General features: G+C 47.1%; 1 protein-coding gene across 3 annotated transcripts in view; it reads left to right on the top strand.

Annotated features, from left to right (window-relative positions):
• Window positions 1-8,019, top strand: part of Polr3gl (RNA polymerase III subunit G like) — a 14,087-nt gene extending 6,068 nt beyond the window's left edge. Inside the window, exons 2-8 of one of the 3 annotated variants that reach the window (XM_028789816.1) lie at window positions 3,690-3,857; window positions 4,167-4,296; window positions 5,042-5,110; window positions 5,539-5,595; window positions 5,945-6,018; window positions 6,125-6,238; window positions 7,473-8,019. In XM_028789816.1, coding sequence (XP_028645649.1) covers window positions 3,732-3,857; window positions 4,167-4,296; window positions 5,042-5,110; window positions 5,539-5,595; window positions 5,945-6,018; window positions 6,125-6,238; window positions 7,473-7,559 — 657 coding nt within the window. In that variant the 5' untranslated portion in view covers window positions 3,690-3,731 and the 3' untranslated portion in view covers window positions 7,560-8,019. Of the gene's footprint in view, window positions 1-3,689; window positions 3,858-3,971; window positions 4,297-5,041; window positions 5,111-5,538; window positions 5,596-5,944; window positions 6,019-6,124; window positions 6,239-7,472 lie in introns of those variants that run through there. The other 2 variants (XM_028789818.1, XM_028789817.1) reach the window with 2 other exon arrangements.
• The last annotated feature ends 5,245 nt before the right edge of the window (window positions 8,020-13,264 follow it).

A 13,264-nucleotide genomic window follows, 5' to 3' on the forward strand; every position in this document is an offset into this window, starting at 1 on the left:
CTCTCTCTCTCTCTCTCTCTCTCTCTCTCTCTCTCTCTCTCTCTCTCATGTGCATGCACACATGTGTGTATTATGTGTGTGTACACACACACACACACAGTGGAGCTGGGCAGTGTCATCCTCACACCATGGGTGAAGCTGTTACCCTCTCTTATCCCTTCCTTTCCCATTTCTGCTAACCTTCTTTCCAATTTAACCTCCTTGTGGCTTTGTGTCTTTTTGGCGTTTGTGACTCCATGATTTTCAATAGAGTTGTTTTATAGTAAAATGAGAAATATACCCTTCCTTCCTTCCTTTCTTTCTTTCCTTCTTTCTTTCTTTCTTTCTTTCTTTCTTTCTTTCTTTCTTTCTTTTTCTATTTATTTATTGATTGATTGAGATACAGTCTCACTATGTAGCCTTGGCTGGCTTATTTCCAGATTCCTGTTTAGACCAGGCTGATCTCTCAAGCTCACCTGCCTCTGCTTTCTGAGTGCTGGGATTAAAGGTGTGCCCCACCAGGCCTGCCTCAGGAAGGGTTTCTTTACAGGAGAACGAGAACCTTACCAGTGGTTACACCACTGAAGAAAATGTCCCTCCCCCTCCCATAACTTCTTCTAATCAGGGATGGGTAGGTCTCATGATCCCCTCCTGTGACAGCATGTTAACAGGCCCAGTCTTAGGCTGATCGTGTGCAGTTCATCACAGGTGCTGTGAGTTCAAGGGTCCAGCCCTTTCCTTCCTCCTCCTGTGGAGTGGGTGAGAAAGATAACCTATGTACAGCTTGACAACCAACAGTCATGTATTCTCTATACCTTGACCAGTCTCCAGAGTCACTGCTGCCTGTAACAAAAGGAAGCCAACAGCTGCACCAACCCAGAAGTTAAATCATGTATTTATTTAGAAGGCCTTTCCAGAGTTCCAGCAGGCGCTTCCCTCCTGGACCTTTGATCTCTGTAGCCAGGAGCTTTTGAGTGTACAGTACCATTTTTTAGAGTTGTAAATGGGTTCATTACAGATTCCCAAACCGAGAAGGGAAGACCAGTTCTGTGTAGTTTCCGCCCGCCCCCTTAATGCCGGCATTAGCCAGGGTTCACATCTCTCCCTCTGCTCCTTTGTGGTCAGTTGTTTAATGTGGGAGTATGTGGACGTAGTTGGAGTCGTCTAAGCTCCAAGCTCATGGCTTTTCTTCTTAGCTCCTGATAGCTCTGCATCAGAGCTGCTGGCTTCTCCACAGCTGGAGCTGTGGGACAGAAACCTAAGCCTAAGCCAGCTGCTCTCCTCTTCCTTTGAAGGAGACAAAGATGTGGTGACAAGCTGTTGCTCTCCTGAGGCCAGCAAAATGCTCTCTCTCAATGGCAATTCTTTTTTTTTTTTTTTTTTTTGGTTTTTGGTTTTTGGAGACAGGGTTTCTCTGTATAGCCCTGGCTGTCCTGAAACTCACTCTGTAGACCAGGCTGGCCTCGAACTCGGAAATACGCCTGCCTCTGCCTCCCAAGTGCTGGGATTAAAGGCGTGCGCCACCACTGTCCGGCTTTTTTTTTTTCATGGCAATTCTTTTCTTCCATTTTTGTAATGGTAGTTAGACTCCTAACTCCTCAGATACCATCTTCTTGCTACAGATTATTAATCTTATATATGATTTGAGATATATAAAATATTTACATTTAGTTCAATTTTTAAACTTTTACTTCACATGAGGGAGAGATAGAATCCTCAAAGTCCTCTGACCTCATCTGTTCCTCCCCCACCTTATTGAGGCAAGGGTCTCTAACCACTGAGCTAATTAGCCTCTAGACTCCCAGGATTCTCCTTTTTCTGTTTCCCATTGGTTCTGTGGATCAAACACAGGTTATCAGCTTGCATCCCTAGTTAAAATTTTAAATCAATAACTTTATTTATTGGCTGGTTATGTTGGCACATTCCTGTAAGATTAGAACTTGGGAGTTAGAAGCAGGAGGATCACAAGTTTAGAACTTTCTGCATAGCCCAGGCTAGCCCCTAGACTCCTTGGCTTGGCCCTTCTCTTTCCTCAGCCCTGCAAGTGCTGGGATTACAGGGTCGAGTCACAATGCCTACCTAATAATTTTCTCTTATTATAAAAGAAGTGTTCACACATTATAGGAAAAATTAATACACAAACAGGAAGAAAAGAAGCAATTATGAAGGCCCATCACGTTTACTTTGTACTTTGTACTTTGGGATTATAATCTAATATTAATTTATTTTCTTTTCTTGGGAGCTGAAGTGATGGTTCTGTGATTGAGAGCACTCATTGCTCCTGTGGAGGATCCAGGGTTTTCCCAGCACCCGCATCAGGCTGCTAACGACCATCTATAGCTCCAGTCTCAGGAGAAACAGTGCCCTCTTCTGGTCTTCATGGGCACTGCATTCAAGTGTGTGTGTGTGTGTGTGTGTGTGTGTGTGCGCGCGCAAAAAACCCATACACATAAAATAAAATTAAAGATCTTAAAAATAAATAGATTGGTCTTGTTTTTAATTATGGATCTGTGTATCTCTGTGTATACACACGAATTCAGGTATCCATGAGGGCCAAAGGCACAGGAACTCCTGGAGCGAGAGTCTTTGTGGGTGCTGGGAATCAAATTCCTGTCATCCGGAAGAGCAGTACCCACTCTCAACCACTGAGACATCTCTCTAGCTGAACTCTTTTTAGTAATTTAAAGTATTATTTAATTTATTTGTATGTGTACCACGTATGTAAAATGTGTATGGAGGCTGTTGCAGGCATTGGATCTCCCAAAGTAGAGTTACAGACAATGGGAATTGCCTGGTGTGAGCTGTGTGGACCAAACCCAGGTCCTCTGCAAGAGCACGGGATACTTTTAACCATCACACCATCTCTCCAAATCATGTCTAAAAATATTTTTTAAATGTTTTAAAAGTGTGTGCATGAGAGTGCAGATGCCCTCAGAGGTCAGATAAGGGAGTTAGATTCCCTGGAGCTGGATTTACAACCATGTGAGATACCAGACACAAGTCCTGGGAAGAAACTCCATTCCTCTACAAAAGCAATGCACATCTTAACCACTGAACAAAGTCTCTCCAGCTTTGTTTATTTTGAGACATGATCTTGCTATTCATCCCTCAGTGGCCTGGAACTCTATGTAGACCAGGCTAGCCTGAAACTGATAATCCTCTGTCTTAGCCTTCCAAGTACAGGGCTGGGATTATAGGTTTGTGGTATCACTCCTAATGTTTTATTTATGTTTTAAGTAAGTAAGTAAGTAAGTAAGTAAGTAACTAAGTGTATCTTTTACTTATTTTGCATTTTTTGAGGCAGGGTTTTTCTGTATAACTTTGGCTGTCCCGAAACTCGTTCTATAGACCAGACTGGCCTCAAACTCAAAGTAATTCCTTCCTCTGCTTCCCAAGTTCTGAAACTAAAGGCGTGTCCCTCCACGGCCTAGCACATTGACTTTTTTAAGTGTCACCAAAAAAGGATTTGGAATTTAGCCCAAAGGTAGGGCACTAGCCTAGCACGAAAAAAGCCCTGGGTTTGAACCTGGGCATGGAGGGAAATGTCACCTGCCGTAGAGCATCGTGTGTCACGCAGCTCCTCGCCCCGTGTCTCTTCTAGTATTACATCTTTATCTCTTTGTTTTTGTCTTTATTAGGTTTTCTCACTGGATCTTTGTTTTTGTCTTTATTAGGTTTTCTCACTGGATCTTTGTTTTTGTCTTTATTAGGTTTTTCTCACTGGATCTCTGCGTATCCAGGCCCTCTCCACCATGGCCGGCCGGGGTGGGGGCCGGGGTCGGGGCCGAGGCCAGTTAACCTTCAACATGGAGGCTGTGGGCATTGGGAAGGGTGACGCTTTGCCCCCGCCCACTCTCCAGCCCTCTCCACTCTTCCCTGTGAGTGTCTCCCTTCCCTTCCTAAGCCTCCCATGTGCCCCTATTGAGCCCATGTGAGCACAGAATCCTCCTGGCCCATGGTGAGCCATCAACACCTTGATTCTGTCTCTACAGTCACGCCCCATGGGAGATGTTTTCCAGGCAAAGAAGTGTTTATCTTCACTCTTCATACCCTCCACTCTCCAGCTCTCAAAATGCCCTCCATCGTCCTGGCCCTCCCATTCTTACTGAGAACACTGGATTTTACTTGGGGGAAAGGCCCTTTAAGGTTTTACTGCAGTGCTCCTCACTAACCCTGTACTTCCTCAGCCCTTGGAGTTCCACCCAGTGCCACTGCCCGCAGGAGAGGAAGGGGAGTATGTCCTGGCACTAAAGCAGGAGCTGCGTGGGGCCATGAGGCAGCTCCCCTACTTCATCCGTCCAGCTGTCCCCAAGAGAGGTCAGTAGAAAGGCTAGTGTCATGTTTAGGGCCTTCTATAGGCAGTGTCCACACTCAGCTCTCTTGGGGCTAGTGAGGCTCAGGAAACTTACTGTCCAATGGAGAGAGCCTTAAATGTCTGAATGAAATGTATCTGCATCTGAAATGTATCACCTTATTCGAGATTTGAGTTGAACTTAATCTTGGGGCTAATGGGACATTAAAGCATTAGCATCTTAGTTCAAATGTACAAATGGGGGAGTGGGGTACAAATGAATTTCCAATTCATTAATTAGAGAGACCTTGATGCTGGGCCTCTGAGCACCCCACCTGTGCAAAGCCTTCTCCCCTTCACTAGTGAAAGCAGGAGGCTGGAGAAGGCAGGGCTGCTGGCCGGCTTGGGAGAATGGATATTTGCCCTAAATGAGAAGTATTGACAGTTGATGCTTTTCTACTGCGTCCCTGGGAGCTAAGCAGAGCTGGAAGACTTACCAAGTTAACCCCATTAGTGAGAGGGAAGCAGAAGGCTGAACCCAGTTTTTATCCCAGTGTGTCCTGTCCCTGAAGCACGCTGCTTCTCAGAAGAGGACTCTGGACAAAGACAAGAGTAACAAAAAGGCAAGCTGGAGGAGAGGCAAGGCCTCTGCCCACGCTGGCAGCACTGGGCTCTGGGTTTAGAGCAAGGCGGTCGATAGATAAGAAGGGGAGACCCTTAGGGACAGATGTTCTACGGATAAAACTCTGACTTGTGGGCTCTGACCCCCAGATGTGGAACGTTACTCAGACAAGTATCAGATGTCTGGGCCAATTGACAACGCCATTGATTGGAACCCTGGTAAGTGACTGGCCTTCTCTGAATGCCCTTCTTTCAGATGCTTGAGGTGCCTCAAACCGTCACCCTCCCTTTCTTGTACAACATCTAAAAACTAGAGTCTTAGATGTGCTTTGCAACACTTTCAGGTTCTACGTAAAAACCCTATTTGTAACAACAGTGCCCACCTCTCCAGAGGCGTCCAGCCTACAGTTTTATTCCGAAAATCTTCAAGCCAGCCAGCCTGCCTTCCTTCCTTCCTTCCTTCCTTCCTTCCTTCCTTCCTTCCTCCCTCCCTCCCTCCCTCCCTCCCTCCCTCCCTCCCTCTCTCCCTTCCTTCCTTCCTAACTTCCTAACTTCCTAACATTCCCCTTCCCCTTAGCACCAGCCATCTTTCCCAGAAGCCCCCAGCCAGACAGGATCCTGCTGATTTTCACTCCCATTCTTCCCAGATTGGCGGCGGCTACCCAGCGAGCTCAAGATTCGAGTGCGAAAAGTACAGAAGGAGCGTGAGTGAATCTGCAGGAGGAGGTTTCGTTAGCCGGTGCCACAATGACCACACGAGGGCAGCAGACCGCCACGTTTGCTGCCAGAGACCACACGAGGGCAGCAGAGTGCCGTGTTTGCTGCAGGAGGGTGGAGTAGGCTCAGGATGGAGGGAGAGATGGCTCAGCTGATAAAGACACCCGCCACCAATCCCTAGGACCCACATGTTGGAAGGAAGGAAGAACTCATTCTGACTTCCTCGTGTGTGTCTCACATACGCACACATACACACACACCCCAAATTTAAAAACCGGAAAGAAAGCTAGTTAGGAGATGTGCTTCCTAAGGACTCACTTTTGACCCTCCAAACAGGGACCACCATTATCCTTCCCAAGAGGCCCCCTAAGAGCACAGAGGATAAGGAGGAGACGATACAGAAACTAGAGGTGAGGAGGAAGCGCGGTAGACAGCTGGCCTCCCGGTCCCTTAGAGCCTCGCTTCTCCCCGTGTTCTGTGAGTGTGAGTTTCTCTTCCTATTCATCCTCACATGAGACTCTGGAGAAGAAGGAGGAGGAAGTAACTTCAGAGGAAGATGAAGAGAAAGAAGAAGAGGAAGAGAAGGAAGAGGGGGAGGAAGAGGAGTACGATGAAGAGGAGCATGAGGAGGTGAAGGGGCTTCCGCTCCTCCCCTTCCCCACCCCCTCCTTGGAACAAGTTGTGGGCTCACAACTCTTTTTTTTTTTTTTTTAAGATTTGTTGTATTTTTGGTTTTGGTTTTGAGACAGGGTCTCTGCTATGTAAGCCAGGCTGGCCGGGGACCCCCCTGAAACCCCCCTGCATCTATTCCCTGCTGTTGGGATTACATGAGTATGCCTCCAGACTTAGCATACAAGACTCTAGATGATTGTATACCAATCGTGTTCTGGTGCCTGATGAGGCCTGAAGAGGGTCTCTGAACCCCTGAAACAGGAAGTTACAAGCAGTTGTGAGCTGCCCAACTTAGGTGCTGGAATCTGAACTTGGGTCCTCTGGAAGAGCAACAAAGGCTTTTAACATCCAAGCCATCTTTTATTACATGTGTGCATGAGTGTGTGTATACATGTGTGTATACGCGTGTGTTTGCATGTGTCATGGCAAATGTGTGGATATCATAGGACAACTTGTGGGAGCTGGCTCTCTCCTTCTCCCATGTGAATTCTGGTTATTGAACACAGGTCCTCCGGCTTGACAAGTGCCTTTTGTACTGAGCCATCTCACTATCCCTGGGCTTTCAACTCTTACACAGGAGATGTTCTCAGAGAGTTGCAGTGCTACCAAAAGACAAAAGCCTTTCCCCAGTTCATCTATCCCTGGCCTGTTCTCAAAACACATAGCATGGCAAGTGATATGGCTCAGAGGGCAAAGGGGCTTGCTACCAAGCCTGATGATCTGAGTTCAATCCCCAGAACCCACATAGTAGAAGGAAAGAACCAACCCCTGCAGGGTGTCCCCTGACCTCCATGTGTGCAACCAGGACACACATGCACACACATATATAACACACATATACAGGCAAACAAATAATGTTAACTTTTACAGCATGGAGCTGGAGTGATGGCTCATGGTAAAGAGCACGTGCTGGTCTTCCAAAGGACTCAAGCTCCACTCCCAATAGCCACCTGTAACTCCAGTTCCCAGGCACCGGATGCCATTTTCTGGCCTCTGAGGGATCCAGGCATGCAAGCAATATACACATACATGCAGTCAAAACACCTATACACATAAAAAGTAAAGTAAATTTATAACAGCTGATAGAGATGTCCCAGACATGGAAAGGTATATTTGGGAAGGAAAGAGCCTGGAAATGAAGAGAAGAAAACTCTGAAATCATCCCCAATCTTTGCTTCTTTTTACATTTCAGGAAACTGATTACATCATGTCGTATTTTGACAATGGAGAGGACTTTGGAGGGGACAGCGATGACAATATGGATGAGGCCATATACTGAAGAAAACCTGGGCCACAGACTGAGAACCTGGGCCACAGACTGAGAACCTGGGCCACAGACTGAGAACCTGGGCCCATATATCGTTCTTGATTTGAGATATAGGAACTAAATATTCCTATTTACTTAGGGGATTTTCCTGTTACTGTTTTTGAGAGAGGATCTCATGTAGCTCAGGCTGGCCTGGAACTCAGTATGTAGCTGAGGCTGGCCTTGAACTCTTGATCCTCTCACCTCCACCTCCCAAGTCTTGAGATTACAGGGATGCACCACTACACCAGACTTACTAGTATTTACTATTGTTGAGGAAGAAGTATTTAGTCAGAATCCAGGTGACCTGTGTGATCCCTGGGGGTTGTGATGCACAGCCATTGACAGTTTAAGGGATGCCGGGGTGGAGACAGTCAAGGGGAGTAAGTCTTGGTTTGTATTTTTAAATAAAATGTTTGTATCTGTCTCTCCACCCAGAGTGTTGTCTACTGGGAAAGGGCTGGAGGAAAGGCTGAAGGGGATGTCCAGTCAAGCCGTTCTCACCACCACACTCCCTTTCAAAGGCTTGAATTTACAGCCTTGCACATGGTAACCGAGTATCTATCACTGAGCCACATCCCTAGCTCTTTGTATATATTTATTTTAAAATTTTTAGACAGCGTTTTTTGCTAAGTTGCCTAAGTTGGCCTTGAACTAACCCTGTAGCCCAAACAGGCCTTAAACTGTCTCAGCCTCCCAAGCTGGGATCCCAGGCCTATGCCACCAATGTCAAACCTCTGCTTGTCCAGTGTGACACTGTGGGGAGAGGGGGTGGCTGTCACCGCCTTAAGCCATCCCGTGGGACACACTCTGGAACTCATCTGCAATGCTGTCTGAACACATTGCTGGGGAAAGCACAGGCTCTCCCACAGACTACCCCAGCCTTCGGCCTCAGGCGGCACGGGGACATGAGCCTGCATATTCAGGCATGTTCACCAGGACGCCAGCCCTCTCCTTTCTCACACTTGACCTTGATCTCGTCCTTATTTACAAAGAGTGATTGCAGCTATTTTTGTGCAGGGAGTCAAGAAAGCCAGGGGCCGGGAGAGAGGAGTGACTCACTGTTTTCAGCTTACATGGGTCTCTTCCAGGACCTGAAGAGCCCACTTTGAAAGGCATATTTAGGGATCTCCCTAAATATACTGTTCTCTACCGACAGCCAGGGTGTGCCTTGCAGCTTCATATTTTTTTGTTCTTTCCTTTGTGGAATTGACTTAGCCTTTCTCACTCCACTTTGGGGACGGGGTAGGCGGTGTTATCTTCCAGGAAGTAAGGAGGGTGGGGAGGAAGGGAGTGATTTAGGGACACTCATAGCTCTAAGAGAGGCTTCCTCGCCCACACAGCGATCCCTTGGGTGAGGTCACTTCCCTGGGTTCTGATTGGCTTCTGAGGAAGCCTTCCTCGAACTGATTGGCTGCATGCACTTGACATGCCACGGCCACGAGTAAGTTGCGTGTCCAGTATAGAAACAGAGTAAGGAGAGCTCCATAGACATCTGGGATGCTACCACAGGAGGCCCCATTGAGCATTTAAAAGTCTAAAGATGGACTGTGAGAGAAGCGTCCAACAAACTTCCCAATTACTTTTAGACAGGCTGACAGAATTTCCTACAGTATCGTGGGTTAAAGTGCTGAAATCCAAGGTCAGGTATTTCTGACCCCATTGTACAGTGCTTCGACTCCATGGAGGAAAAGCACCTTAAAGGCCTCGTTTAAATGTGGTAGCAAGCGCTGAGATAGAAGCCCGGCCAAGGAAACGGAGCCGGGGAACAGGAATAGAAACGAACATTCCAGAGTTATTGAGCAATTTGTGATGATTGATGTGTTTCCTTTTCTAGCTCTCCGAGGTGAGCGAAGGGAGGGGCCAGGAGACTTGTCCCTGGGGTTTCCCACAGTTCTACAGCCAGTGACTGTAGCTAGGGAGGGAACCGCAGAAAACAAAGATCCTGAACATTTGGGGTTTTGTTGTTGTTTTTCTGCTGTCGTTCCCCACTTCGTCCCCTGCACGCACAGTGGAGGGGAGACACCATCCTAACCCTCATCACTTAAATCCTCGTCTGTGTTGAGAGACACTGCCACCAGCTAGCCCACCTGATGCTCCTCTGGAAACTCCATTTTTTATTACACTTCATTTATTTGGCTAAGGGTGTATAAAATGGCTTGTGTGGGGAACCCAGAGGACAGGAGTCAGTACTCTCCTGCCGTATGGGTCTGGGGGCTCACCTTCAAGTCGTCAGGCTTGGAGGCAGCCACCATCTGAGCCTCTCACATCCCTGGGGACTTCTTAATGGAAACAAAGATCCCAAACTAAAGGTGGTAAAGAAAGGCAGGAAACTGATCCCCACCCATCTTTCCACACTCTCACCTCTTCACGTCCCTTTTCCCATGGTACAAGAGAAAGGAGGACAAAGGTTGGAATGACCACTTGGGATCAGTCATACTGCCTCAAAGACAAAGTGTCATAAACATTAGGCTGTTCTTGGACTCTGCCCTGCCTGGACTGCCGCCTTGCCTGGCAGGTGACCTTGTTGGACAAAGCCGGTGACACGAGACCCAGCAGCTTCCCCAGATTCCTAATCGGTTCCAGTCATGAGCTAAACTATTTCCACTGACCTTTCCCCAACTTCCCACAAGCACTACCAAACAGAGGCTGCAGCCTAGGCCCAGCAGACGGTCAAAGCTATTCTTCCTGGAGAGGCAGGCAGCATGACAGCTGAGGATTTGCCTACAAATGTACATCAGACTCAGGCAGAGTTTGCCACCTGGGTACATAGTACACACTAAGGGCAGTTTTTATTGTCTAAAGTGCTTCTAAGCCCGGGCTGCAGACTAGCCTTTACAGCAGGAAACCTCCTCTCCCTGACCATGTTCCACACCTACACTCGTAGGCCTCACCTACTTGGGCAGGGCGTGTGAAATGGGAAGTCTGTGAACAGACACAAGGACTCATGTGGTCTGAGGGAGGACCAAAGAGAGATCTGGATGTAGCAAGCAGTTTGGGTTGAGAGTGGACAACAAAAGAAACGAGAGGGCCAGAAGGCCGGTGGATGGAGCGATTAGACACCCGTGGTTTGGTAAGGAAAAGGTAGTTTCTATAACTTATTTTTATGGTTCTTTGAACTTTGAAAGTAAAGAAGGGTGTAGGCTGGTCAAGAATGAAGCAGGGTATGAATTGGGGGTGTAGCTCAGTAGATAGGGCATTTGCCTGGCATACACAAAGTCCTAGACTCTATCCCCAACACCACATAACCGAACATAAAGGCCTACAACCCTTGGCTATATGGAAAATTCGGGACCAAGCTGGGGCACAGGAGACACTGTCTCAAAAGAAATAAAAGAAAAAATAATCAAGAAGCTAAGTGAAGGGAAACAATCGTCATCTCAGATAGGCAAAGCATCGTCTCATGGCTTTGGTTTCTTTACTCCATAGTCTCGTACACTTTGGAAAGTTGTGTCAAGACTCCGTGCCTCGGTTTCTTCATGTCTGATACATGAATCTGGACAAGTTGTCTCCTGAGACCCCTACTCCACAGTAGGGTTGGTGTGGACCCACTTGTAAATGTACAAATGGTACTGGAACTCCAGTCACTGGCTTGGTCCAACAAGGTCACCTGCCAGTAAAAGCAGGAGTCCAGGCAGGGCAGAGTTCAAATATGACTTGATTTATATGACACTTTGTCTTTGAGGCAGTACAACTGATCCCAAGTGGTTACTCCAACCTTTGTCCTCCAAATGGTGGGACATGCCCATTTTGCCAAGCTGTCATTCAATCCCCTTGATCTCCCACCTTATTTTCGGCCAGGCAAGCTAAAGATACCTCGGGCACATCGCCAGTTGTTTCCAAGAACCTCTGCAGCCAGGATAGCTGGCGACCAGCAATTCCCGCAACTAGTAAGGAAACAGAAAAACCTTGGACCCAAGAGTTCAAGGTTACAACCTGCAAGTCAGGAGTCACATCATGGACACCACAGAGATTTCTGACCAAAGAAGCTGCTGCAGATACAGGTCCTTGCTATCTGTCCTTAAATACGCCTGGCCAGAAGGTGAGGAGATAAATGAGAGAGACAGGAATAGTTCGGTTAGGTAATCTGACCAGGCTAGTGTGACCTTTTCTCCACTGACTTTTCCCCTACTGAGACCCGTATTCCCCCCAAGGAAATCACAAACATAGAAATTTGAAATCCCAACACAGAATTCTAGTTTCTAGTATTATTACCAAGAACGCTTCGCCTAATCCAACAGGATTTAATGTGTCTCTTCTGTCAACTGCCTAACTCTAGCTACCCCAGTGGGAGTTAGTAGGCACACACTGACCTCATCCCAGCTACAGGCCCGGAGGGGTTAAGGTTTCCATGATCACTGAGTCTGTGACTATTTTCTATTCAAACTACCTTGTATCTCAGGATTATCACCCATGGGCTATACTTCCTACAGCTCTGTCTCCTTCCCTCCTTGAGTAGACACAGTCCTATGGTTCTGCCTCTCTGGATTTATGATAAAGAGGGGAAATATATCCAAATTCAGCCTGTCCCTAGCATCCTGTGTTATCAGTCCCTGCCAGGAGGAGCTCAGTTAAACCCATGTTTGTGTTTGGCTTTCTTCATTCCTGGCAGGGTCTTGGATAGCCCAGGCTAGCCTTAAAGTTGATCACATACCACTCAAACTCCTAGTCCTTCGCCTCCATCTCCCAAGTGCTGAGATTCCAGGCACACATCACTATTTCTGGTTTTATTTTATTTTATTTTATTTTATTTTATTTTATTTTATTTTACTTTACTTTATTTTATTTTATTTTATTTTATTTAAGACAGGGAGGCCTGGGGTCTATTGTGGAGTGCAGGCTAATCTTGGACATGGAATAACTCTTCTGCTTCAGTTTCTAAGTGCTGGGATTGCCAGGCACAGTAGCTCACGCCTTTAATCCCACTACTCGGGAGACAGAGGCAAATGGATCTCTGAGTGAGTTAGAAGCCAGCCTGGTCTCCAGACTGGATTCCAGGACCACTAGAGCTACATAGTAAGACCCTTTGTTGGAAAAACAAACAAACCAACAAAAACAACCACCCCCGAAAAAAAAAAAAAACAATTATAAGTATATGCCACCACATTTGGTTTATTCCTATCTTGATGTGAGTTTTTCATTTGTTCCTGTGCATATGTGTGCTCATGCATGTCTGTAAATACAAAGGGCAGAAAGCATCCTGAAGTGCTGTTCCTTGTGTATGGTCTACCTCGTGTACATTTGAAGTAGGCTAGTATGGCTGGACATTGACCTCAGCAACCCGCCTGCGTCCATATTCCCCGCCCTGGAGTTGCAGGGAGTGGCCACCACATAGGTCCTCAGACTTTCACAGCAAGCACCTTGCTGACTGAGCCAGCTCCCAGCCTTCTTCATGATTTTTTGAGACAGGATCTCTAGTTGGTCTCAAATTTGAGAGCCTTCTGGCTCCTGCGTGCTGGGGTTAGGATCACACGTTTGTGCTACCATATCTAGCAACTAAAGCCTGCCTTCGTCTTAACAGGGGCAGGGGATTGTGAGGTAGAGGCAGGGTGAAGCCAACCAGGAGTTCAAGATCTCTTAGGCTACATAGTGAGTTTGAGGTCAGCCTGGGCTGTAAGAGACCCTGTCTCAACACACACACACACACACACACACACACACACACACACACACACACA

The sequence above is a fragment of the Grammomys surdaster genome, unplaced genomic scaffold (genome assembly GCF_004785775.1).
Source record: "Grammomys surdaster isolate TR1022 unplaced genomic scaffold, NIH_TR_1.0 125849, whole genome shotgun sequence".
Classification (NCBI taxonomy): Eukaryota; Metazoa; Chordata; class Mammalia; order Rodentia; family Muridae; genus Grammomys; species Grammomys surdaster.